At 42.9% G+C, this 26,707-nt stretch overlaps 1 protein-coding gene across 1 annotated transcript in view; it reads left to right on the top strand.

Moving 5' to 3' along the window:
• LOC146829633 (prostate stem cell antigen-like) overlaps positions 1-14,510 on the top strand; it is a 54,015-nt gene extending 39,505 nt beyond the window's left edge. The window contains exon 3 of the mRNA XM_085606706.1: positions 14,320-14,510. Coding sequence (XP_085462832.1) covers positions 14,320-14,510 — 191 coding nt within the window. The remainder of the gene's footprint in view (positions 1-14,319) is intronic.
• The last annotated feature ends 12,197 nt before the right edge of the window (positions 14,511-26,707 follow it).

The raw sequence follows: 26,707 nt of genomic DNA, 5'->3' as shown, positions 1-26,707 counted from the left end.
GATGGAGAGTTAATGTACTCACATCATGCCAGGAATCTGTGCCCAACCTACAGGTCAAAAGCTGTGACCTTGGATTTGACAGCGGGTCAATCATTGTAAACATCCTTACAATCATTTTGCTAACAGCAGAAAAGGGGCAAGTGCTCTGTTTGTATCAGAGATCCCTTCATTCCATATATGCCTTATGAAAACTGCACTTTTGAAATAGAGTCTCTCGCAGGGCTGTGTAGACTAGCGCATACATGGCAGGATAATAAGAATGTGCTTCTGGTGCTAACATTAGGAAGAGGGAGGTCGGAAGAGTTTCAGTACAAGTTGTTGCAGTCTAAACTAAATAAATTCAAATATAGTACACCGTTTTTACCGCCAAAAGCTCCAATACCCCGGGTCCATGCTTTTGGTCCATCGTACCGGGTCTGTGATCCAGTAATCTGCCAGCTTCAACGTACATGGTATTTTTGGCTTAGATTCTCATCTAAAAATATATATTTACGTACAGTTTGCCCGATACAGTCTGTGTTTTCCCACTAAGAAACCTGCAGCAGTGATGCTCTTTTATATTAATGTACCAATGATGAGTGGTTTACCCATTTTTCGACACTCTATTCGGATGACAGTGCACAAAGTACAGGCGCTTCTTCTGTTATTATTCCCACAGACCTAACCCCGTCCGACATCGATCCCTTTACTGAAACAAAAGTCGTGTCTGCTATTAACAGATTAGTCCCAGCTAAAGCTGCAGGCCCAGATGGCCTACCTGGAGACTTGTTCCGCTCTGACCCCAAGTCTTGGGCTGTCTATTTTACAATCTTATTGAATGCCCTTCTTAAGGGATTACCCATCCCCGAGTCTTGGAGGGGGGCAGAGGTCATACCCATATTTAAGAAGGGTTCCAGGGAGGACCCTGCTAACTACCGGCCAATAAGCCTCATTGACGTTAGTCAGAAGGTGGTTGGCAGGGTCCTGCTGGAGCGAATTCTATTATGGGTCACTGACAATGACATCTTATCACACTACCAGGCTGGGTTCAGGCCATTCACGGGCACGATTGACCAGGTCTTCAGGCTCCTATTGCTATACTGGAAAACTGTGCAGATTGGTAAGGGCAATCTCCACCTAGCCTTTATCGATCTGAAGTCGGCCTTCGACCTGGTCCCCCGTGACCGTCTATGGTCTGTCCTTTATGATTTGGGTCTTCCGCCCTATATCCTCGACCTCCTGGTACGCCTCCATGAGGGGAATTTTGCCAGGGTGAGATGGGGCAGTCAAGCACAGCGCACCGGTAAGATCCCAGTCAGTAGAGGAGTCCGCCAGGGCTGTGTACTAGCGCCCACTCTTTTCTCCCTTTTCGTGAACGGAGTGGTGAAATTTTTGCTAGAAGTCCCGGCGGACGCTCCTGTTTTGGCGGGGGAAAAAGTCCCCACTCTTTTATTTGCTGACGATACCCTGCTATTGTCTAAGACACCAGCAGGGTTACAGAAGCTTTTAGACAGATTTTACTTGTTTTGTTCAATGAGAGGTTTGGTCATTAACATTTCCAAAACTAAGCTCCTCTCTTTTAAATCTCGTAAATCATCTAGTGTATCTATTTTTTCTGATGGAGTCCCCCTAGAATACGTCAAATTATTCGACTACCTAGGTATTAGGATCTCTGACAATATGAGCTGGAAGCCCCACATCCACAAAATGCTGCTCAATCATAAGCGGGCTGCGGGGGTAATTGCCAAAGAACACCGCTCCTCGAGGAGTAAGCCAATAACTCCTGCATTAATGATCTATCAGGCCAAAGCATTAGGTTCGGCAATGTATGGAGCCGAACTGTGGGGGTTCGAAAACACAGATGAACTTACATTGTCCGAGAACAAATTCCTAAGAGAACTAGTATCAATGCCTAGGGGTACCCCTTTGAAACCTTTTTTCAGTGATCTGGGTAGGCGTTCATTTAAGGACATTGCTAGGTTACGCCCCCTCCTATTTTGGGCTCGCTTATGGCGTACCCCGGAGTTGAAAAAATATACTGAGGGCTTGAGAGAAATAATGAACATATCTGGCTCCCAAAAAATAAGCTGGCTACGTAATATCAAAAAATCTCTTACCCAGCTTGGCTTCAACGACCTTTGGGAACATGGAGCCCCTGTGAGCAAGGTTGACATCAAAAAAGCCTATTGGGCTTGGATCGACAATCGAGATCTTAGCAGCCCAAATCTTGGAAGACTAACTGAAACTTATTATACCTTTAAGCAGACAGTTAACTTTGAGCCCTTCCTTGAGTTTATAACAAAACCTAGGGACAGAGCATTGTACTTCCAATTCAGACTTGAGACCCTCCCTACTCGCGAATTTACTAGCAAATGGAAGCCTCCCTACCAGACCCCTGCCACTTGCCCGATATGCCCTGAAAAGGTCGAAAGTATAGCGCACATTATGTTCGAATGCCCAGTGTATAGTAATCCAAGAAAACGATGGCTAGCCCCTGCCTGTCGTCTTCTAGGCATTTCGAACTATGGAGTTGCCTTACGTATTTTGCGCTCTGACACAAGCTTGGTCCTAGTCTGTGCTGTGGCAAAATTTCTGGGCTGGTCCTGGATTATCAGAAACAAATTTAATAACTGCACTAGTTGATATAATGAATTGTCCTTTTTATATGTCTTTTTAAATCACAGTTTTAAACCACAGTTTTAAATTAGTATTTTTAACATGTTATTTAAAATGGTCATTAAGCCATCATCAGGAATTTGCTGTAAAATTTGTTCCATAAATGAACTCTTATTTTTGTCATGCTTTTCTTGTATACGCTTTTATGATAATTTTTATCGAAATAAAGCTTTTTGACTGACTGACTATTAATGTGCTACGTAATAACAGCACTGAGGGAGTTTGCCAACACACAACATTCCTGTGCAAGAGCACGCTGCAGGCGCAAGGGCGCGCTGGAGGTAGTTACTACTGCCAGGAGTAGGCTCACATCACGAACAGTCAGTCACTTAGTATTACAATCCTGAGCCTTGTTAAGTTATTTGAACATACTCTTTTTTAAGACATTTTAGGGTCTCAAAATATCCTGAATCTGCCAATGTTTTTTGTGCATACATCCACCATGTTTTGAGAATTCCGCCAACTGTCTCACAGCTTACAGACAAACATAACCTCCTTCCCCCGCACTAACACTGTACCCTGATGGTGTTGCATAACCCAACACATATTGAACAAACACAGTAATGCATCGCAAGTCGCAACCAAATGGTGTCCTGAAGTAGCCCACGTCTTCTACAAATATTCTACTTACTCCACGACTTCTACAAATATTCAGCATAAAACACACAAAAAATCAACTCTTTATGCTGCGACTGCGAGGAAATATGCTGACACCCTGATCCAACCTTGCCTCATGTGAATATTGAAAGCAAAATCGCTGGCGTGACTGCTAACGTGCTCTTGATCAACGAGCGTCTGTGTCCCTAAATCTGAATCATGATTCCATCTAGAGTCTCTAGAGTCGCCGAATGGTACAAACTCCTCCCAACTTCCCCCTTGTGTAACGTAATTCCCGTTTCAGATCACTTTCCTTCTTGTCTGCATAAAATAAACCATTAATGATTTATTTTAACCGAAATTCACAAAATATGAAATCTGGCCTTTAACGGAATAAAAAACAACTCTTAAAATGAAAGAGACTAAAAGTTGTTTACTCCGATGATGTTCCCATAAAAACGCGTTTGTATATTTTTGAAACAAGAGACGCCTAATCTGCGATAAAAAGAAAGGCTTGCCTTTGTGAAGGAAACCGCTTTGTCGGTGGTAGTAACAACTATATTAAAATGCAATTTCAATGACAAAGATTTACACACAAGTTCCAGGGGAGAAAGCCGTTCGCTGGAAACAAGAAAGACGCCCAGTTCCAAACTATTTTCAAATTAAAAAAACCAAAATCACAAACACATAGATGTATATGTATTTGAAATGGGAATTCCAGTACCACCTGTTTCAAAATGAGCAGAAATGTCCCATTTTTTAATTCTTCACTTTATGTGACTATATTTGGCAATGTTGCCCCCTCTAAGAGCCATGATATACAGTGCTGCAGTATGAGAGCTAGGGCATACCATACCGCTGTAGTATGAGCACAAGACACAGGACCACAATATGGGAACCATAACATTAAGTCCTGCAGCATGAGAGCCAGGACATATCGTGCCACAATAGTATCAGTACAAGACACAGGACCACAATATGAAAGCCATAATATACAGTTCTGCAGTATGAGAGCTCGGACATACCATGCCACCGCAGTATGGCCACAAGACACAGGACTAACATATAAGAGCCGTAATATACAGAGCAGCATTATGAGAGCTCAGCTAGGACATACTGTGCCACAAGAGATTGAGCATAAGGCACAGAACTATGATATAAGAGCCACGATATACAGTGCTTCAGTGTGAGAGCTCGGACATACCATGCCGCTGTAATATGTGTACATGACACAGGGCTACAATATGAGAGCCATAATATACAGTGCTGCAGTATGACAGGTCGGACAAATCGTGCCACCATAGTATGAGTGCAAGACATAGAAACACAATATTAGAGCCATAATATACAGAGCTGCAGTATGAGAGCTCAGCTAGCACATGCCACCAGAGATTGAGGATATGGCACAGGACTACAATATAAGAGCCACGATATACAGTGCTGCAGTTTGAGAGCTAGGACATACCATGCTGCTGTAGTATGAGCACAGGACACAGGACCACAAATGAGAGCCATAATATACAGTGCTTCAGTGTGAGAGCTAGGATGCCACCCGACACACTCGCCTTACTAAATTGTCACAGCTAGCAGTTCAGGTATAGACAGATTTCCAGAGCTTTTCGAATTGCCAGATGGCTATCAAGTTTTCTGCTCCTGAAGTAGAGTTGAGAGGGAGAGTTTGGCGGTGTTGATGTAAGAGCTTTGTGACACGCAGTCTACATTCATACCCTGCCAGCCAGCTAGGGCCACTGGAATTATGAGATTTTACGACTGCAGCGATTTTTGAATAAATTAGATTTCAATCAATCAGCCCACTGACATTTAACCGGCAGGTTCGTAGAAATTCTAAATCAAGCCTTTCATCAGCCAACCGCTCTTCACTCTATCCCCCTAGTTCTATACCAATACCTCAAATTGGATACACTCGGTGCAATTTAGAGCTTATATCAAGAACGCACGCCTCGTTCACACGTCAAAGTATCTTGCCCTGGATAAATGTAAAAGGCAACTCTGAGTTTAAATGAGATGAAAAACACCCCATCTAGCATGCGGTTATGGGTCAGTCCTTGCAGGATTGAATTAAAAGGTCAACATTTCTCAACAACCAAACCACCGGTCTCCTGATGGCAAGAGCCATCAGCCGAATAATCATGCGAAGAAGGAACTGCTGCATCGCAGCAGATTAGCGGCCGAACGCTATTTTATCACGTCACAATGCATTTCATCCAAACCCATACTGTGCAAAATTGCATCCGACGACGCCACACACGGAAGTAAAAAAACGGAGATGTATATACCAAAGCGAAGTGGCTACATTCACCGGCCGTAATATAGTAAGGCACACAGTCGCGGCTCGTGTCGTGTGGGGGGGGGGTGTCGCGTGGGGGTGTTTTAAAAAAAAATAAAATCCTACCTGTCCTGAGCAGGTCCGGGTCCGCGCTGCCTCGCCTCAGCTCCGTCTCTTCTGGTGCCGCCGCCTACACACTCACTCACACTCACTGGAACAGGCGCAGCCCATCTGACCCCTCTCAGCCAATCCTGGTGCTGGAGCAGCACCAGGATTGGCTTAGAGCAGGCTTACGCTCCGCCCGCCTACCCATTACGAGACCGAGGTTTGAGCCTTGGCTCAACCTCGCTCTCCTAATGGGCATGCGCCAGACTCGGGAAACACTAGTGCACATGACTGGGCACGGTGCAAAAATCGCCCTCTGTCCCCACTCATGCGCACTTGTGTGCTGCTGGCTGCCTGTCAGTCAACATGACACCAGACTGCCCACCCCCTTCAGACTCTGAAGGGGGTGGGCGGTCCAACGTCATACTGACTGACAGTTCTCCCTCACCGTCGTCACCGAGGAAGCTGCGGGCGCGAGGCGCGGGCGGGGAGGGCAACGCCCCAACGCCCCCAATGGACGGACCGCCACTGGTGTAAACTAACATCTTTCTTAGGCCCTGCAGCGTGAACTCTCTTGCAGAGTTTGACCAGCTGGATTCCTTGGCTGCGCACTTTGAACAGCAGTGTGGAAAGCTGTTACACTGCGCAGAATACAGTGCCCTGCGTCCGTCCTGCATCCTCTAACTCTACCTTTCCCCTACTCGTCACAGAGTGGGGTGAGTTAGTGAGGCTCCCTGAACACACCCCACCCTGTGACGAGTTAAGGAAAGGAGGAGTGGCATGTTTCCAAACTTTGACTGACGGGAGGCCTTTGGCGTTACAGGGCTTTAGCCTGAAGTGCCCGAGGCTAACTTAATGAAAACGGCCTCAAGAGGTGGAGCCCAACCCAGAAGCCTATTGCCATGCCGGCCTGATGACCTCACAGATTTTAGGGATGTGAGATTGTCAGCCCGGCAGTTTGTCGATGGCAGCCTGAGAAGAAAGGCTGTGCAAAGTGCGCATGCGTGCCATGCCTCGAGTTGGTGAGTGTGACATATAGTAAGTGTTGCGTGTGTGGGAGAGTTAGTTAATTTGTGTGTGCGTGCGTGTATGTGCTAAGAGTTACTGTGGCCCCAAGTGCATATGCAAGTGTGCGTGTCTTTTATCACCATTACGTTTTCCAGTATTTAATTTAAGGCAGCGAGACAGCAAAATAAAGACGGGCGGCGCTCTTATGCCCACTAGGGGGAGCAGCCACTGTTACCCACCCATATTGAATGGAAGCAGGGCATTGAGTTACATGATCAAATATTTTAGGGAGGTGGTTATGTGATGATACTGGTTCGGCTTCAGAGTGTAATACTATCACAAACCCCCAAAAGGGTCCTTTAGTTCACAATAATAAACTCTTAGCTCAGTCCTGGTAGCATGGCAAACAGCAGTCAGGATTTACTAGCGGAACAAGTGCTAAGTATTTCAGAGTACCAACATGGACATAACTGATGCAACTCAAAAGAAATCTGACACCAATTTATAAAAATAAAATAAATGTATTTCTTAATTTAGACACCAAATCGAAACAAACTTGATCAGATACACATAACCAGAGTAATGGATTTTAGAAGTAATCTAAAATCAGTGCAATTCTAATACAGTGAAATTTTACTATTGTGGTTAATAGTAAAAACCACTAGTGACAATCAGTGGTTCAGGGTTGCCTTTTGGACTGGGTAGGGGCAACTGGCATTCTGTCGGAGGCACAGTATAGATTTTGTGAAGGACTGTGCACAATGGAGCAATGCTTAAGCCTGCACTTGCTGATAAGTAAGTATACCATTGCTAAGCAGGGCTCCATGTGCATGACCTTCACGGACCTGTCCTGCGCCTCCGACAGTGTGGTGAGGTCAAAGCTCGGGGAGATATTAAATGGTCTGGGGATCAAAGGCAATATGGTCCTGTTCTTTTTCTAAGTTTTAAAAGTACATTTCATTAAGTAGGAAAAAGGAAAATAACAGATAGCAGTTCACAATTAAATACAATAACAATGTATTTAAGACATTTAACCAATAATAAGATTGAACAGAAACATTTTTTCAATTATATGTGGAAAACAGGATAAGAAGAGGATGGAAAAGTAAATAGAAAGAGTAAAAAATAAAAGCACTTCTCATGTAATGAAATTAGCGTAATAATAAACAGTAGTGGAATTACAAAAATCATAGAGTACAAATTATCAGTGAAACAAAAAAGCAAAACATATTACGTATTATCATCAGTTAAGGGTGGATGTATGAAATCCTTGAAACTGAGGAATCTAGGAAAATGGTTAATGGTTACTGGAGACCAGAGAGATCTTTGTTTAATAGTAAGATACATAACGACAGTATAAGCTCTATCTAGTCTATGATTATTACAAACACAATACCACCATACTTGAAAGGAGATCTGCTGATCAGTCTTCCAATTTTTAGTAATCTCTTGAAGTGCACCAGCAATTATTAAGTCTACAATTTTTATATTAAAAGTACAACAATACCAATCATCAGAAAGATTACCTAAAAATAAATTAGTAAAGGAGAATGGTGTATGTGTATGAAAAATAGAGTTATTTGTTTCCATACATGTAACAAAAATTGGTAGGTTATGGGACATGCAGATAAAATATTTTTAATATCAGAAATTGATGCAGAACAGGACCAACAAGACAATGAAGTGGCGTTATCAAATTTGTATAGAGAAACAGGTGTGATTAGAAGGCGGATATAAATAAAGAGGAGCGTTTGAGTTGTGTTGGCAGCATGTGATGTCTTGCAAATTTTAAGCCATTATTTGTTTCACAAAGGAATTAGTAAGGAGGTGCTTCCCATTGTAATTCTAAAGTTGATTTGGGTGAGGTAAGGTGAGTATATATATGAGAAGCAGTAAAGGCAGTTAGCAGTAATGTTTATATAGGTGAAATAGAAAGAGGGGAAATTGGTAACGGATAAAGTGAAAGGTTTGTGGTAGAAATAGAAGCTATCAGTGACTGAAATTTGTCATGATATGAAAAAGGGAAGTGAAAGATGGATTGAGCTTGCGAAAAAGAAATAGGTGAGTGGTTATGTATCAATTGATGAGTCCATAATATACCTTTATCTCTCCAGGCTTTCCAAAAGATAGTTTTTTAATTAATTTTAATTAATGTATTACACCATATCGAGGATCAAAGAATTGATCCAGAGGTGAAAGAGAAGGAATATAAAATGGACGTTATATTTTGACAAGACTGAAAATGAGGAAAATTAACTTCCCCTTGGTTCTTTTGCATTTGCAATTTGGACAAAGATATACAATGCTTTTTATTATTCCCTAAGCATGCAGTGAGAATAGAATACATTTTTTAAAGTAGATTTGGGAAAGTTTGCTGGAATTGTCAAAAGATAGAAAAGAATGATGGGGACTAACATCATCTTAATCGAATCTAACCTACCCCACTAGGAGAGAAATATTGGATTCCATTGTGAAGTAAGGTTAGATAAAGAAGACAGTAACATAGTAATGTTGAGTGACATGGTGTCTTTTATAGAAGTAGTGAACCAGAGGCCCAAATATTTAATTTGTGTTGGGCTCCAAAGAAACCGGAAGAGAGGAAATTGTGTTTGATATACCATTTGTTAAGTGGAAGGATTTCAAATTTGTCAGAATTAAGTTTATAACCTGAAAGTGAAGTAAAAGTATGCATTTAAAAGGTGTTGTAAAGAAGAATCTGAAGAGGCCATATCTAAAAGAATATCATCAGCGTAGACTGAACATTTAATTTGTTTATCTCCATATTTGAATCCGTGTATGGCACTATTTTGTCATATTGTAGATAGAAAAAATTTGATTGCTAAAATAAAAAGTAGAGGCAATAGGAGACAACATTGTCGTACACCTCTGTGTGAAATAAAAGGAGAGGAGATTAGGCCATTGACAAATATAGATGCGGAAAGGGAAGAATATAAAAGAGAGATTAAGGTAATGAACTTTTCCCCAAAACCAAACCATGAAAGTGTAGAGAACAAAAATGTCCAGTGTATTCGATCAAAAAGAAAATGGCTGCCAAAAAATGTTTATAAGCTTTAGATTTACTCAGAACATTTAAGAAAAGCTTGGTATTATCAGAGAGCTGTCTACCTCTAACAACACCAGCTTGTTTATTAGGGAGGAGAGGATCAAGGCGTAATGCCAGAATCTTGGCAAAAATCTTATCATCAGAATTAAGTAAGGCAATAAGTCCATAATTTTTGCATAACATATGATCTTTATTATCTTTTGGTATAAGGCATATTAAGACTTCTTGAAATGTCCTGGTTTCAGAATTGGAGGAAGTATCGAAAGTAAATAACCAATGCAACTTAGGGATTCATTGTTTAGAGAAATGGAGGTAGAATTCAATAGGAATACCATTAGGCCCAGGAGCTTTACCTTTTTTAATAGAGTTAATGGCAGTACGAATATCATAAGTAATGATATCATAATCATGGGAAGTAAAATCAGTGTTTAAATCAAATTCCTTATGGATAGAAGAAAGATATGAATTGCTATCAGATTACAGAGGATCTAACTCTGACGTATATAGATTTTGATAGAATTTAGTAAATTCATTAAGGATATTGTTGTCTCTAAAAAGAGGCATGGAATCATCTCTTAAAATAGTTTCTATTTTAGTTTGCCTTTTTAATTTTAAGATCATTTGCTAAGAGTTTCCCTGCTTTATATTGGCCACTATAGTATCTGGAACAGGATTCAAAGAGATAAGAGTTAGCCTCTTCCATAGGAAGTTTATTGAAATCAAATTTAGCCTAAATTAAATTATCTAAAAAAGTCTTATGTTTGGATACAAAGTAGGATTGTTCTAAAGATTTACTATGTTTAATTAAACCTAGTGTTTTAGTGGAAACATAGGTAGTGATAACCTCTCTAGAAGCAGTTTTGAACGTATCCCAAATAATTGGAAATGATAAGGTGATTCATTCAGAGCAAAAAAGTCTGTTATAAAAGCATCAAAGCATGGTGTGAAAGAGGTATCCAATAAAAGAGAAACATTTAAGCACCAATGTCTAACTTTGGGGGGAAGGGGAAGGAGGTCTAGATCTAGAATTACCGGTACATGATCAGAAATTAAAATATTACCTATCTTAGCTCGTAAGATGTGCTGAGATAAGGGTTAGGAGACAAAAAGGTGATCAATCCTAGACTGAGAAAAATGTACAGGTAAAAAAAAGTATATTCTTGTAAACAGGGGTCGCAAATACTCTAGGAATCAATAAGGGATATTTGTTTGATTGCTGTGGTGAATTGTTTGTGAATTTAGGAAGAGCCAAAAGTAGACTTGGTGGAGAGATCTAAAAAAGATCCATTACCAGATTGCAATCCAACCAAAATCTAAGTAGACATCAACAATAGACATCAGTTTGGGTGTACCTGAGGGCCAAAATGTTTTATCAGGATGTGTGGGTGCCAATCGCCTCTTATATTTTCATTCTTTTCAATGTAAATTCATACTTGACCAAGACTACATTGTCAAAACATTTGATGATATCATCTTGGGTTTGCGGACTACATGCAGAATTGTTTGAAAATCCACTACTGCATCTATAAAAATGATTTCTCAATATCAGAAATCAAAATAATATTGTTCATTTCTGCCAATGTATCAATATTGATTTTCAAATTAGGTAAGAAAAGCAAAGTGACTAAACCTCACCTGTTGCAATATCTGGGATTTGGATTAGATGCAGATGTAGTTACTATAGAAGGGCTCTGAGAAGTTTCCAAAGTCCTCTTTCATAGATCTGTATTGTAATTGGCAGACAAACAGTTTGTGCAGCAGGGACTTGAGACTGCTTGTCTTTTGGACAAGGTAAATATGAAGAATTGTTGCACCTGACCTCAAACATGTTCTGTGCATCGGGATATAGGAATTCCACATTCCTGACTAATATTTTTCCAGTGTCAGTACTCACTACAAATGTGTTTCAGCCAGAGAATAATAGCTCATATCCTACACCTCTTTTTATCTGCAGTCAATGAGGTTATTTAATTTGGGCCACTCCTTGAGAAATAATTTTTACAGGACTCACAGGATGTGCAGCGTCAGTGGAAAGGTTATGTATTATAGGGTGAAAGGTGTTTCCCTTTAGATGCGAAATATAGGCAATACCTTTGATTCTGTGAATGACAAGTGTTCAGTTTGAGAAGGGTCTGAGCTATTTCTACATGTGATGAGAAGTAACTGAGGATCACAGTGAATTGAGCTTGGACTTAGAGTGAGGGGGTGCTCAGGGTTGCTCAGTCTAAGAAGGGTGTGAGCTCTGTCTATGTTTCGAGGTGAGTGAGTGTTTACTCACTGAATTTGAGTGGAAGAGCACTCAGTATAAGAAGAATCTAAGCGATATTGAGGTTTATTGAAAGACATTTGAGACCCACAGTAATATGACCTCTTACAATGAGTGAGGAAATGCTCAGTTGAAGAAGGGTCTGAGTTAGTATTTGTTGAGAGGAGGTGGTGCACCATAGTAGTGTGTTCACAAAGCTTTAATGGTTGAATGTTCAGTCTAAGAAGGGTCTGAGCTGTGTGTATGTGTGTCAAGTGGTAGCTGAAGATTATGATGGTGTGCTCTTAGACAAGTGTTCTTTTCAACTGCATGGCATAGTGCAGAATTCAGGTAGCTCAGCCTTGCTACTTACTTCTTTAGACTTGGAACTCATAAAAACATGCTCTTTTACATTCCTATAGAAAAAATCTCCTACAAGCAGAGTATTTATTAAAAGAAACAAACCATATCACAGCCTGGAGGAGACCTCCAAACCATAATGAGTCAAAATGTGTTGCCTCATCGGAAACACAATTATAGAATATAATGACCATTGAATACAAGGGCATGAAATAGCACACAGATTAAAGTGGGTCCCATTATGTTTCACCATAGCCCCCTGAAAACTCCCATTGCCCACCTCCCCCAACAAAAAAGGACCCATCATTTGTTTCTAAAGTTGGCCCTAACTAACTTTAATTGATTAGGAGTGTATGTGACAAGCTAACATTGGCTACAGTAACTGAAAATATTAAAAATCATATTTGAATGTTTCTCCTTTTGCTTTCGCTTTTTGAACCCAATCATTTCTCTTTAACCTGTGGCAGATTCCTAAATGTTTGTATTATTGAAGTTTGGCTTTGGTTCACTTTGATGTGCAATTATGAATATCTATATCTGCCTCTGAAATATACTTTTTCAAAGTGCATTTAAGTGTTTAAATGTAATTCTACTATATGGTGGTGCATACTATATATGTATTCACTTGAATGTTGCAGACCTCTTTTTAAGTCTTACAAGTGCTCCAGGTTTTAAATATGCTCCTGGGCAGAGTCCGAGGAGGTTGTGTCCAGGCCTTGTGATCAGGGGGAGATTCTTAGAAGGTTTGATATCAATAGAAGAGATGAGCATGAGACGGAGATTGATCTGTTGATATGAGACTGGCTCTTGAGGTCTCATCGTGAGACAAATCTGGAGACCACAGCTCAAACAATTTGCCCATTTCTAGTATGTTAGTCCAGGGCATGATGAAGAGTGTAAAGCTCTAAAAGATGGCATCTCAGATACTGTGTTCAGTTTGTGGTAACTCTTTTCAAATATTGTGTTCTTGATGTCTCATCTAGGGTAATGTGTCCAATAGTGAAGGCCTTATTTGAAATGTTTGCCAAATTCTGACTATTTCATCTACAGAAAGATATAGAGAACTTTGGGGTGTAGAAGAGACAAGGTTTCAAAATTGTGATTGGTTCGAGTCACTTCCTGTGTAGGAAAGGGTCAAATAAACAATTATGTATACCTTGGAACATGTAGACACAGGTAAATTCCCAAACTGTATAAGTTAGAAGTCACGGTGACAGCCAGCTTGGCTTTCTAGTGACAGAACACTTCCTGTGTTAGAGGCCTCTGTATAAGCAATTGTGGGAGTCAGCTGAGAAAAGAGTTGGGGGTCACAGTATCAGCTGGCTGGTGGCTCAGGTGATTGAAGACCTCTAGTCCCACAGGAAACCATTGCAGCTGCTTGTAAATTGGGTGCTCAGCCTATAGAATGCACCCTGTGTTGAAGCCACCCTTTTAGCAGGCTGCATAGGTCTGGTGGTAGAATGCCCCCAGGTTAAATGACACAGGTCACGAAACACTCCCTAGGTTAGAGGCCAGAGCCTGGGCGAATGGCCCGGGTCATGGGAAACTCTCCAGATTAGAACACAGTGATGGCGGACTCAGACGTGATAGCCCAGGTAATAGAACACAATCAGGATTAGAGAGTGCACAATTAGATCATGGTTCATGCTCATAGTTACAGCCTGTGATATCAGCCAGCTGAGGGATCAGGTGTGAAATCATATTTTTGTGATTGTACAGAGTGCAGTGTATGTATGAATTTGTGTAAGAGAAAAGGGACAATAGTTTTAAAACAGGGCTCATTTGGAAAATGGAAACAGCCACCAGATAATGTAGAAATAAAGGTGACACTGGGGACCAAGCAGAGTCAGTCTGATAACCAGGGGTTAAGATATGGCATTGACTGTCTTCTATGGGTTGTCAGAGTCTTTCTATGTTTCTCTATTCATCCACTCTGTCAGCCTGAGACAATGTGGGGTCTTTGAGTACCTTTTCAATAATCCTTGTACTTCTTCACAGGAATGGCATCCATCACCAAGACTTGTGAGTCATCCTGTACGCCAAACTCGGAAAGTCTTCTAGGTGTGACAACGACTACTACCTGCTGCTCCAGTGAACTGTGCAATAGAGCAAACAGTGCGAAGATCAGTTACACGCTGCTTTCCCTGGCAGCTGGAATCAGCGCCCTCATGGTCCGATCTGTGCTTTGAGGTGAGGATCTTGGAACTGTTTACCTTTCCCAGCCTCACATGGGCTCCAGGTGGGGCACCTAAACCATGGGGTAACTGCAGAACCCCTAGGAGCTTTCAGCTATGCGGAGCCCTCCAGTAGTAGGTGGCTGAACCTTTTTACAACTACTGTAAGGTATCAAAACCATCTGGCTCAAAATAATAATTACGCGGTGTACTCCGCTGAATGCAAAAAGGAGGCAACTCCTTTTTGTTAATTAACCCTCACACACCCTATTGGTGTCATGCTTCATCATCGGGTTCACCCGGCCTCCTAGAGGTCAGGTTGGGCTTGACCTTGTTTCAGGGAACGCTTAGGAGATGTAGGCCAGAGGGTCTAAAGATAAAAATCCTACTGTGTTCCCCAGGTATCCCTTTATTCCTTGGGACATAGCGGATATTAAAAATATATAAAAATGCGGGTCTTTTTGGAGGTAATGATCCTATGACCCTAAGAATGTGCCAACGTGTTTCAGCCCTTGTTAGCAGCCAGCTAGGCCCTGGGCTTTCTTCAGGTCAAAACAAAAAATTCCCTCCCTGGATTTTAGTTAAGGATTATTCCTATATATTTGCTGTTCCCTCGTGAAAAAATGGAGGGTATGCTTATCTCTGCATCTGAGATGTACGAAAAAAACGTATCTCATGGATAGCGGGAAAGGGGTAGCCTTATAGTCAAACGTACTCCAAAAGTCCTGCCCCTCAGATAACCTATTCGGGTCCCGCCAATCTCGGCTTTGGCATACACAAATATATAGGAAAAAACCTAAACTAAATCCAGGGAGGGAATTTTTTATCTGAGAGCTCAGCTTAGCTCTCCTGCACTTTGAAATATCTTAAGGTGATACTTATCAAGTATCTCTCGACTCTGGTCTAATGCTCTTGCAAACCTGTGGAGGACACAGTAAGCAATTTCAAAGCTCTGTTCTGCATTACCCTATGTCTGAGTTTTGCTGAGGTCTCCTCCTCCTCCACCTCTCTTAAAGTGGCACTAACCCTCTATCTCTCAGTTCTACTCTGAACACTGGCTCCTAAGCATCAGTCACTGGGACAATAACCTTCAAACTAAGCACTCTGTTCAGCTGTCCTCCTTTGATGAAATTCTTAAGGTGACACTAATCCTTTAACTCTTAACTCTGCTCAGCTCTCTTTCACCTACAACCCTCTTAAAAAGACACTAACCGTCCATCTCTGAGCTCAGGTTAGCTTCTTTCTTATTGAAACCTTGTAAAGAGACAACATTTCTCAGTTGTTTAGTGTTGGACTTGGCCCTTTTTGCAGGGTCATCCCTAAACTTTTTGCCTGCCTCCTGCATTTTGTCTGACCTGTTGTTGGCTGTTTTGTGACTCTGGGCACTTTACCACTGCTGATCAGTGCTAAAGTGCCTATGCTCTCCCCATTGTAAAATGTATATTTTGGTTGGATTCCATAATTGGCTTATTTGGTTTACTATCAGACCCCAGTAAAGTGCCTCAGGAGTGCCAGGGCGTGAAAACACAAATATCGATGGTGGGCTTGCAGCACTGCTTGTGCCACCCACAGACGCGGCCTGGTAAAATATGTCTAGGTCTGCCATTGCAGAACCTGCGTGCAGTCTGGTACTGACATGCTGACTGGGCAAGTGCACACACTTGCCAGTCCCTAAACCTTCCCTTAACTTCATGTTAGTCACCCCTATGGTAGGCCCAAGGGCAAGGTGCGTTGTAAGCATAAGGTAGGACAAGCCCTGATGTGTGTGGCATGTCCTAATAGTGAATTACAGCCATTTTCGTTTTTCACTATTGTAAGGCTACCCTGTTCTCATAGGCCAGAATGGGCTGGTAAGATTGTTCCATCCTATGATCCTAACATGCCCTGGGAACATGGTAGAAACTCGAGTTTAGTATGCCTGAACTCAGAATAATAACGTACATCTTGTAGTAAGGTTTATTTTAATATTCTGCGTTTGCAAATGCCACTTTTAGAAAGTTGGCCTTTGCTTGTCTAACCATTTCAGCCCGCCTCTGCGTGATGTGTATCTGCTGTCTGGCTGGTGTGAGTGACAGGGCTGGGGAAACCCAGATGGGCAGGGCTAGGTAGCCTGGTGGTGAATAGAAAGATTGACAGGTAGATGGGTGGCAGGAGTACACCTGGACTCTGTATAGGACTGTGCTCTGCCACCACAATGCCGGCTCCGCCCTCTGTGGAGCGTCTGATGACTCTGCCCTGCACTCTGAAAGAAGAAGACTGCATCGCGTCAACAAAGTGCTCCAGAACTGGACTGAACTAGGCAAGGGCCCCCCTGGCCTGGGAGAATAAAAGATTTGTGGTATAAATGTAGGAGCCCTGCTCCTAAGAAACTAGATCCGCTTTTGACCCAAGAAGAATCTCTGCCTGAGGAGGAGGCGCCGGGAAAGCTGTAAGGAGAAAGACTGTCCCTATCCTGGGGGACTGGCCTGCAGTGGTGACCTTGCTGCCAAAGGACAGAAGAGGAACCTTTTGCTAGAGACTTTGCTTTATTTTTATTATCAAGAAACTTGTGCTTTTCAAAACGATGTCCAAGGGCTTGGAAGCGAGCTTGCCCCCTGACCTGAGCCCCAGGACCATTGGGCTCAACCTGACCTTCACTCGCCCACCGCTGGACTGTGGTGTTCCTTCCCTCACCGGAGCCGTGACTCTCGTGCCCCCCAGCCCCTCCTTGAGCCGTGACCGGACTGCTTAGCCACCCCTGCCTTGGGAAGAGCCTCGCTCGATCTGAGCCGCTCTCTCGACGCCGTGCTGGGCTGCCCCCGTCACCTCGCTCGCCGGAGGCTCGCTGCGCACCTTCACCCCTCCCGCCGGAATCGGCGTTGTGAGCATCTTCAAGCCTCGGACGGCCCGGACGTAGACAGCGTGCCCGGCTGCCCTGCTTTGTTCACTTGCCACCTGTAACACCCCGCTCTTGCCGTGAGCCTGAAGGACCAGACCCCCCTCGTGAAGTGTGGGAGCCCCGGACGCCGCCTCGCCCTTCCAAATAGAGCCGCTGAAGTCCCGCACCCGCCTTCACGAAAAGAGACAAGGTACTGTACTTACGAACTCGACCGCGAGCTCGCATCGGATCCAGGGTCCACAACGTTCTGTTTTCCCTGTCGTCTGACGCGTGCCTCCCGGTTGCCGCTTCAGCGCGAAGTGCGTGGAGGCCCGCAGTTCACCTTGTTGCCCGCATAAGAACTTTCCGTATAAAGAGAACTTCCGTATTCATAGAGATTGTGGCCCCACCGTTTTCACCGTTACTGGGCCTTGTACTAATTCTGCTGAAAATATATAAAAGCCTTATTTTTGTATACAACCTGATTGGTGTCCGTTTGTGGTGCATGCAAGGGGTTTACTGTGGGTATAATTGCAAATGCTTAACCGTGTACGCCCTGAGGTTTAGCCTTGACTGCTCGCACCACGCACCTAGAGGGTGAGCAGGGGTTATTCTAAGGAGTCATCCTTCGCCCTGACTAGAAGTAAAGGGTCCCTGCTTGTCGCTGGTACTTGCCTGCGCCAACCAGAGTCCCCTCATTTCTAACATTTAGGTTCTGCTAATGCCCTCCACTCCTACAAATCTCTTAAAGTGTCACTAATCCAATGCCCTCCTTTTCATATTGTTTGGTTCCAATCTACATTTTTCTCAAACCTTGCCTTTAGTCCTAACGTTTACCTCTCCATGCGGAGAAGGAGCTCCTTTATCTCAACTTGAACTCCATATCTGGGATTGCCATTCATGTTTGCTTTGGGTGCACAGTCCTTTATGCATTCTTCATGTTTTTTTCATGTCTGTGCTAGAAACTACAACTAATCCTTATCACTGCAGTGAGGTAGTTTGAGGATATGGTGTGGTTGTGCTACTTCAGCCTTTAATATTTGTATCTTGCACTATTCTGCCCCCTCTCAACATGGCAGAACTCTTCTCTCAGTGTGTGGAGCTCCCTAGCCCAACCACAGGTGTGGCGACCTGGGGGCTAGACTCCTCATGAGAAACCGGTTTGACAATGACGTTTCTCTCTCTGTCCAGAATGCCAGCCTGTCTGAATACACAAAAGAGCAGTCCTTCCTTAGTGTGAATACCATTTGCCTTTGAAAGGCGGCTTCTCCTTTGAAGCTCACCTTTTGAGCTCCCACCCACTCTATCCATCCTGCCAGGAGGAGGTCACACATCCCACCTCAGCAGGTCCTTTGTTCCCCTTCCTGAGTTTCATTCACAAGAAGCCTGCCTAGGACAGCAACTGTGTGCACCCATGAATAGTACTAAAAAATAAGAGAAACAAGGTGGCAACATTTAAAGTTGCTTTTGTAAAATAGTTAACTTAAATTAGACTTGAGCAACATGTCAGGTTTAAGACAATGATTCTTTTAATACTTTGGATTATCCTTTTAGCAGAAACATTTGGAAATACACATTGCTGCGCCGCAGCAGGGCTGAGCTGCCAGAATGTAAATCCGTACTCACCAATGGAACTGCTAGCCCACCACAGTAAACACTTCAATGCATGGATTTTACTGAGAGCACATGTAAAGTTAATAAAATGCACCTTTCTTTTTAATATAATGTACCCTGCCTGTAGGGCTCGATCGGCTTGACTTAGAGGTGACAAAAATATTAACAAGCATTGGCATAGCCAATAGGTCTCGCTTTTGAGACCTTAGAAGTATTTAGTTATGCAGCAGAATATCCTTGGTGCAACAACAGCAACTGTTGCATGGCTAAACACTTATAAGGTCCCAAATGCGAGACCTATTGGCTATGCCAATGCTTGTTTAATTCCACTTTCAGCCATGCTGCGGAACAGGCGTGCTTCTATACAACATGGTTAAAGAAAATAACATTGACAATGTCCATAGATCCCAGATAGGCGAGACCTATATGTATGGACCTAAAAAAGGAACAGAGAACGCACCCAGCATTTACATGACCATTGGAGGCCTGGCAATGCATCAATTAATTGTGGGCCCTAGTTAATTTTACAAAGTCCTTATGGGATAGGGTAGGCAATAAAATTGTTTGCATGCACATGCCTAGTATCTGGTTTGGCTTGTTCTTCCACATATCTTTGTGATGCTGCTCCGCTGGATTCTTGGAGGCCTCTTTCTCTGTTGGAACTACTTCAGAATGTGGACATTGGTGGTACACACTTCACTGAAGTGCGCCTAGGTCACTGGGTTATTGATTAGCAGCTCTTGAGACGCACCTCTGGCATCGGGGAAACCTGCAGGGCACAGTAACGCTGTATTGTGCAGTAATCTCGGGAGAGACTGTAACTTCTGGGTTACATTTCTTTTAGTCAATTGCAATTAGTGTTTGCAGCTTAACACAGCCTGTTGTGGCATTTTCCGCCTCAAAACGAGCATATAAGAAGATCTTAGAGTACTGTTGGTTGCGTCAATAACTTAATAAATATTATAACTGCAGAAGTCATCTTTGGGGTCCTTGTATTCACTTTTCATGCTTGCCGCAACGTTCTTTCTTGCAATCTTCCATCAAGGTGCTGACCTCAGTCGCGTTGCGCTGCAGTAATCTACCGATCAATACGTGTATGCGGCTGCTGAATTCTAACTGTGTCCATCTTTGGTGGGTTCGCAGGCGGCTCCCGCGCAGAGTGAACCCATGGAACACGTTCCTGCGGTGGGAATCTTATTCAGCGAGGAATCAGAAGCCCTGCGGGCCAACAAACGCGGAGAATATTTCTCTTTTCATTAGACAGCAGCGGCTGCAAATCAGCGCCGCCCGTGAGGTTATGGCGGAGGTGGGAGAGCTCATTAACATGTCAGTCATTCATTGTGTGAGCTGCTCCCAGCGCCTGAGGAAAAGGTGTTGGAGGCGAAGTCAATCGAGGAGGGGAGTATAGAGAGAAAGGAGATGAGTTAATTAGAGCCCCTGAAGGACTTATTCAACAAGTCGTCACGAGATTAGGAGTGGGGACCACTGTTAAGCACTGGGTTTCATTCCCCGGTCTTTACTCATCGCATTAGCCCTGCCTTGACTTCGTCAGGTGTTTCTGAGAGAGGAAAATGATGTTCAGAGAAAAAAGTGAGCTATTAAACCACCCATTAACTCCTCGTCGCTCTCCCCCTCACAGTTCTAATTAATGAGGTGGATCCTAGTGCAGATATAGGAACCTTGCTTCAGACGAAATCCTTTACTAATGCGACTGCCATGTCCGTGATAGGTGCTACAAGAGCTGCTCCCAGTGAAAGAGATTTCCTGTTTTTCCTGTCTCAGCCCAGAACCAGGAACTCCAGCACATGTGATCGTCTGGGCTCTGGACTTGCTTCACCGCTTGAGTAAGGTCACCAGCTCTTGATTGCCAATGTGTCATTGTGCGGTATCCACTGCACCATGTTTGTATGGCTGTGTTCAAAGTAAAAAGATGTTTAAAACAAGGGCGCGAGTGGTGCGCGCGACACGCGAGTGGTGCGCGCGCGATGGCCAAAGTAGGCTGGCGAGTGGTGTGCGATGCAGTGCGGGCTGAAAGCTGGCGGATGCGCGCGTGCACGCTCGCGTGAACGCAAGCACTAGGCCAGCCAGCAGCACTTTGAAAACTCACATACAAAATGTCTCTCCGAGCAACGCATGCTCGCTGACTCAGCGAGACCTAAATATCTGGATGCCACGATCTTTGAGCTAGGATATGGAACGGTTGAGGATGTCAACTATCATTCTTCAAATTCAGGCAATTGGAATCTTTCTTCAGTATTAATAAAAGTGACAAGGCGATCCAGGACTTAAGACATCACAGATTAATTTGAGATGAGTTTAACTATATACGCTAAAATGTTAATACTGAAAATTATCTGAACTCAATTAGTGGATACCATCAATAAACAAATATTTACCATTATAACCTCTCAGTTTAAAAGAACTAGCAGCCTAACGTACGTGCTATACATATATGTGTTGCCAACTCAGTCTTCGATAATGTTGCAATAGTACACTCAGAGCTTGATAAGTGCTCTAGATTTTGGTGGAGCAGCTGGTTTACACAGCTTTTGGGGATTTTACCACTGCTTTTGACTGGACAAGTCAGACTACCTTGTGGTGTACGAAGGGGTTCTATAGACGTCCATCAGGACTTTTCAACATACACATACATGAAGTATAGAGCTAAAGGGGTATGATAAGGGTGTGTCTTCTTGCATACAGCTAGAGAGAATAAATATACATAATAATGGCATCCAGAACTGGAAGCACACTTTGGTCGCCTGTGAAGCTTTCAAATGACTTTTTTTTTTTTACGCCCAGTGTTTTTAAATTATAGTGTTACAACGAACTGGGAAGCAATTACTTTTCTGTTTCTGAAGTCGCAGTTACCATGAATTTGTTATTATATTTTAACATTTTTGGTAGTATTCATTGAGAATATTAATGTGCATTTTTTAATAATGTTTTTTCATTGCTTTTATGGAAACTGCTTTTATATTATTTATATTACTACTTTTGCAGAGGCCATGAACAAATGAAACAGAGAAACGAAATGAACTTCGTTAGCCTTTATTCTTTGATTAAATGCTGCTGTGACTCACCACCTCATACTGCTCTTGCACCTCACCGTTTGAGGTCGATTGGTACACTCCAGGATATGATATCACTCAAACCACTGGCCACACTTGTTGCTACTAAAATGCTCGACTGGTTAATTTTATCACCAGGAAATTGTGAGAGGCGGGCGCGGCTTCACCTCTTAGCTTGATGATTTAATAATAAACCCACACAAAAAACGTATGGCCTGTGGAATGACACTGGGTAATGTTTTCTGACGAAAACCCGTTTCTGAAGGGTTACAATCAGTTTTTGTGCAGAACATGTCACCATTTGCCCAGTCGAGCAAGATGACGCATTCTGTGGAGAGGCAATGCAGCAACAAAATAACCGCAAACCCATGAACTCAGACAGAGTATATAGTTAATTTTACTACAGCTTGTGTGAGTAGTAAGATAAACATTTTCTGAACAAATTTTAGCCATACACGTTTAATGGTGTTTCTTCCTCCGCTAGGTTTCTGAGTATTTAGAGACAACTAATGCTTTTCCTAACTGAAATCCTACTACACAGACCATGTGCAGTTGGTGAAGAAAGAATGAATAAAGCGGCCTCAAAAGTGATCGCGATCGCAAACATCAAAGCGGCGCGAAAGTGAAAGTAATTGCGGTAAAGCGGGGCGCGCGCGCCCGCGCACATGCACTGTAGCCCTAGGCTGGCCTGGTAGCACTTTTTGGAGCCCTCTCAAAAAGTCTCGCTAGACCAGCGCATGCGCTGGGTCAGGCGAGACCTAAAAAGGAAGGTCTGGACTTTTCCATTCGGTGAAATGGCAAAGTTGAGTTAGCAGTTTAACATACACTCCAGTAGTCTGTAATGGCGGCTGAAAGACATACTTTGCATTGTCTCACTTGTGGTGGCACTATCAGTACTTCAGTCCACAAGGGACACTTAGCATAAGGCCCTAGTTACACCTGGTACCATTTACTGGGGACTTATAAGTAAATTAAATTATACCGAGTGGGTAAAGTCAATAAACCACATTCCGCTTAAGGGTCAGAGCACTAGCTCTGAGGCCTGGACAGCAGTTGTTAATGCATTTCAGATTCGATAAATGACCACCTTGTAGTCAAAATGTTGGAACAAGAAGCAGGGTTGGACCTGCACAAAGCCATTTCCTTACAGATGGCCATATTCTATGAGGAGGTTATGCATTTGTTTCAAAACACTCATCAAATGTAAATATTTTTGGTTGATGCGGCACGAAAAATCATAGCCCCGGTTATATATAGAAAAGATGCATTGAAGTTAGCAGTAAAAGCATGAAAATGTTGCTTAATATGGCTAAATCACTTCACATAAAGTAAACTCAGCCAATAAATCCCTCCTTCTAATTTTAACTGAGCCCCTCCATTGGGATTATTGACCATACGCATGTCTAACCTCACTTCACTCCTGAGGTCATACCATCTGACAGTCCCTCCATCCTTCTGAGCCAAGCGTCTTCCTATTATTGACCTGTTCCATCATTCGCATGATCCTGTTTCAGCCCGTCCAAACTGCAAACCATTACCCTTCTAAAATGTTGGTCACTCTGAAACTATACCTCCGAAATTTGATAAAAATTATCTAACAGAAGTTTCTTACATACACAGATAAATCTTCTACAGTAGAGTCCTGCTATATCTCACTCTATTTCCAACATAAGCTTTTCTAAGAGGCCCATTGGAATGAATGGGAATTCAATGCGCAATTTGTGAGTACCAAATAGGTACAATGCTGCCAAAAGGACACCCTGATGCACCCCTGAAATTGCCATGCTACCACATGTTGCACACACACATGCACCAAGGGTACTTTTGTGCATTTTTCAATGTTCTCGCAAATTACCATCAAATTTGAATTGATTGTAATTAGCATTTCTTAATTGCAAAATTGCAACAGTTTTGGGGTTAATGCATTGCATTTAGGGAATTGGAATTTGCGATTCCCTAAATGCAATCTCAATTTAAATGATCACAAATTTAGCGATTACTTAAATTGCTATCTTTGCATTTGGGATGATGCATCCCAAATGCAAAACTACCGGTCACAGAGGGGCAGATTCTGCTAATCTGTCCCATTGCGGGCAGTATTTTGAATGATGCATGTGGCCCTAAATTTTAGGACACAAAAAAGTCCACTTTCTAGAAGTGGCATTTTCAGAATTGTGACTTGAAATCGGCATTAACCGTTAAAGAGGGTCTTAAATTGCAAATCTTTAGCAACCAACCTTGACCTTCCTTCCTGCTCCCAATTGAGGGAACCCAATTTTATCCCATGGTAGAGGCAGCCCTTGCATTAGTGAAAAACTAATTTAAGAGTTTTTCACTACCAAACCATGGAAAACTTGAAAGTATATGTCCATCTTTTTAAATACATTGCACCCTGCCCTTTGGTCTGTTAAGGGGTGACTTACATGCATTACAAAGGAAGGTTTGGGCCTGGCAAAAGGATTACTTTGCCAGGCCAAAATGTAAGTTTAAAACTGTACCCACAGTGTAAATGGAAGGCCTTTTGACATGTTTTAAGAGGTATTTATCTAGGTGGCACCATATGTGCTTCAGGCCAACTAATAGCATTTTTAATTTCCAGGCGGTGGGTAAATGTAGTACCACTTTACTAAGGATATTAAGGACTTACAGTACATTAAATGTGCCAGTTGAATGTAAAGATGCTTTTACCATGTTTAAAATAGAGAATACAATCACTTTACTACTTTTTAGCAGTGGTAGAGTGTACTGAGTTTTAAGGCAATAAAAAGTAAGTTCAGCCAAAATAGGAGGGGTGACCGCACAGTTTGGTGGAACACCACCCGAAGGCTGACTGGTCTAACAACAATGTTTGTGGAAATCAGGTTTCAGGGAATATTTATAATTTTTGTATCACCAAGTAAATTGTCTTGATGTGTATTGATTCTATTTTAATCTACAGAATTAGAAAAAATGTGCTTCATTTGTGCTTTCCTAAATGCTGATATATTTTTTAACATCTGTACAGTTCATTTACAACACTTGAAAAACACATTCTGGTTGAAAATGATATCCTATAGCCTTTTCTTTCACTCTCCCTGTACACCAGTAAGATTGTCATATAATTCAGTTTTCAAGATTGGACTATAAGTTTTGATATTGTTTTGATATTGTTGGGGTCAGTGAAAGTGTTGTAACTTATCCTTGCTTTTCATTATTTTCTCATATTTGTTTCTATTTGTTTGTCCCGGTTTCCCCTGTAGCATAGCCCAGTTGTAGATTCCATTGGAAACCTGCCATAGAATGTTACTGGCAGTTGAATCGGAGAGTGGATTGCTGAATAAAGAAGATTCTGCACGTACCTCATTTTGTCTTCATTTCAATTATAATTTTCAACCGTAAGGTTTCTTTAGGAGGAGTCTGACGTCAGCGTGTTTCCATCTTCCCAAGAAGGTTGATGTGGAGAGGGAGGTGTTGAGGATGTTAGTGAATTGTGTGCTGATAGGGTTTGCTGTGAGGTTGTAGGGGTGGTGGGGCAGGGGTCAGTGGGTGCCCCGGAGTGGATGGAAGACAAGATAGCTGAGGTGGTGAGGGCAGTGAGCGGTGACCAGGTGTAAGAGTTTGGCTGGTGTTCCTTGGTTGATTGAGGTAATCAGGGATGAGGGTGGTGGGATGGAAGTTGAAATTGTCGTAGATGTTGGTGATCTTGCTGTGGTAGTAGTCTGCAAGGGTATTGCAGAGCTCTGTGGGAGGGGTGGATGATGTTCCCTATGGCTGTTGGGTTGTGGAATTATTTTACTATTTTGGAGAGTTTCTTTTTGTGGCTGGCCACGGAGTTGATGTGGGTGGTCATGGCTGCTTTCTTGGCTTCTTTGATGTGCCGGTGATAATTGCTGAGGGCTGTTTTGTGAGCTACTCTGTTGGTGAGGTTCTTGCTGGCATGCCGTAGTTCTCCAGTTGGTGGCATTTGAGCTTGGTTGTCCTGAGTTCTGGGTTGTACCAGCTGGTATGTTTGTGGCTCTTGTTGGATTTTGCAGGTTTCAGTGGGGCAACTCTGTTGGCGCTGTCGGTGATCTAGGCGGCGAAGTTCTGGAAAGCCTGGTTGAGGTCTGTTGAGGGCTCAAGTTGGGAGGCAGTGAGGGCATGTGCCCACTGAATTTCAGTGACCATGCTCCTGTTGCAGTGGGAGGAGATCTGATGCCTGATGATGGTGTGCTGGACATCATTGGTGGTGAAGGTTATGATGGTATGATGGTGTGGTCAGTCACAATGAGTTCTGCAGTATGGCTGAATTTAATTGTGTCGCTGGAGGTGAAAATAAAATAAGGTAGGTTTATGCGTGGGTTCAGTGCCAGTTGGGTGAGGCCGATGTTGTTCAGGTTTTCCAGATGTGCAATGGAGTTGGAGTCATTGGGGTCGTCGATGTGGAAGTTGAGGTCACTGAGTAGGACGCGTAGTGGTGAGTGTTTATTGATAGAAGGGAGATGAGGTTGGGGATGGCGTTGCAGGATGTTGCTTGGGATCCCAGGGGGTGTAGGCAAGAGTGCCTCTTATTGTGGTCTTCACATCAGTTTGTATTAGAAACTATTAGGTCTCAGGAAGTGTTTGCAGGAGACTCCTCTGGGCCTGCAAGTGAAGAGCAAAAATACCCACTACATTGGCACTTCTCAAATGAACCCAGGAGCCCCACCCAC

This window comes from Triturus cristatus, chromosome 5_2 (genome assembly GCF_964204655.1).
Source record: "Triturus cristatus chromosome 5_2, aTriCri1.1, whole genome shotgun sequence".
Classification (NCBI taxonomy): domain Eukaryota; kingdom Metazoa; phylum Chordata; class Amphibia; order Caudata; family Salamandridae; genus Triturus; species Triturus cristatus.
This window is presented reverse-complemented; position numbering and strand designations above follow the sequence as displayed.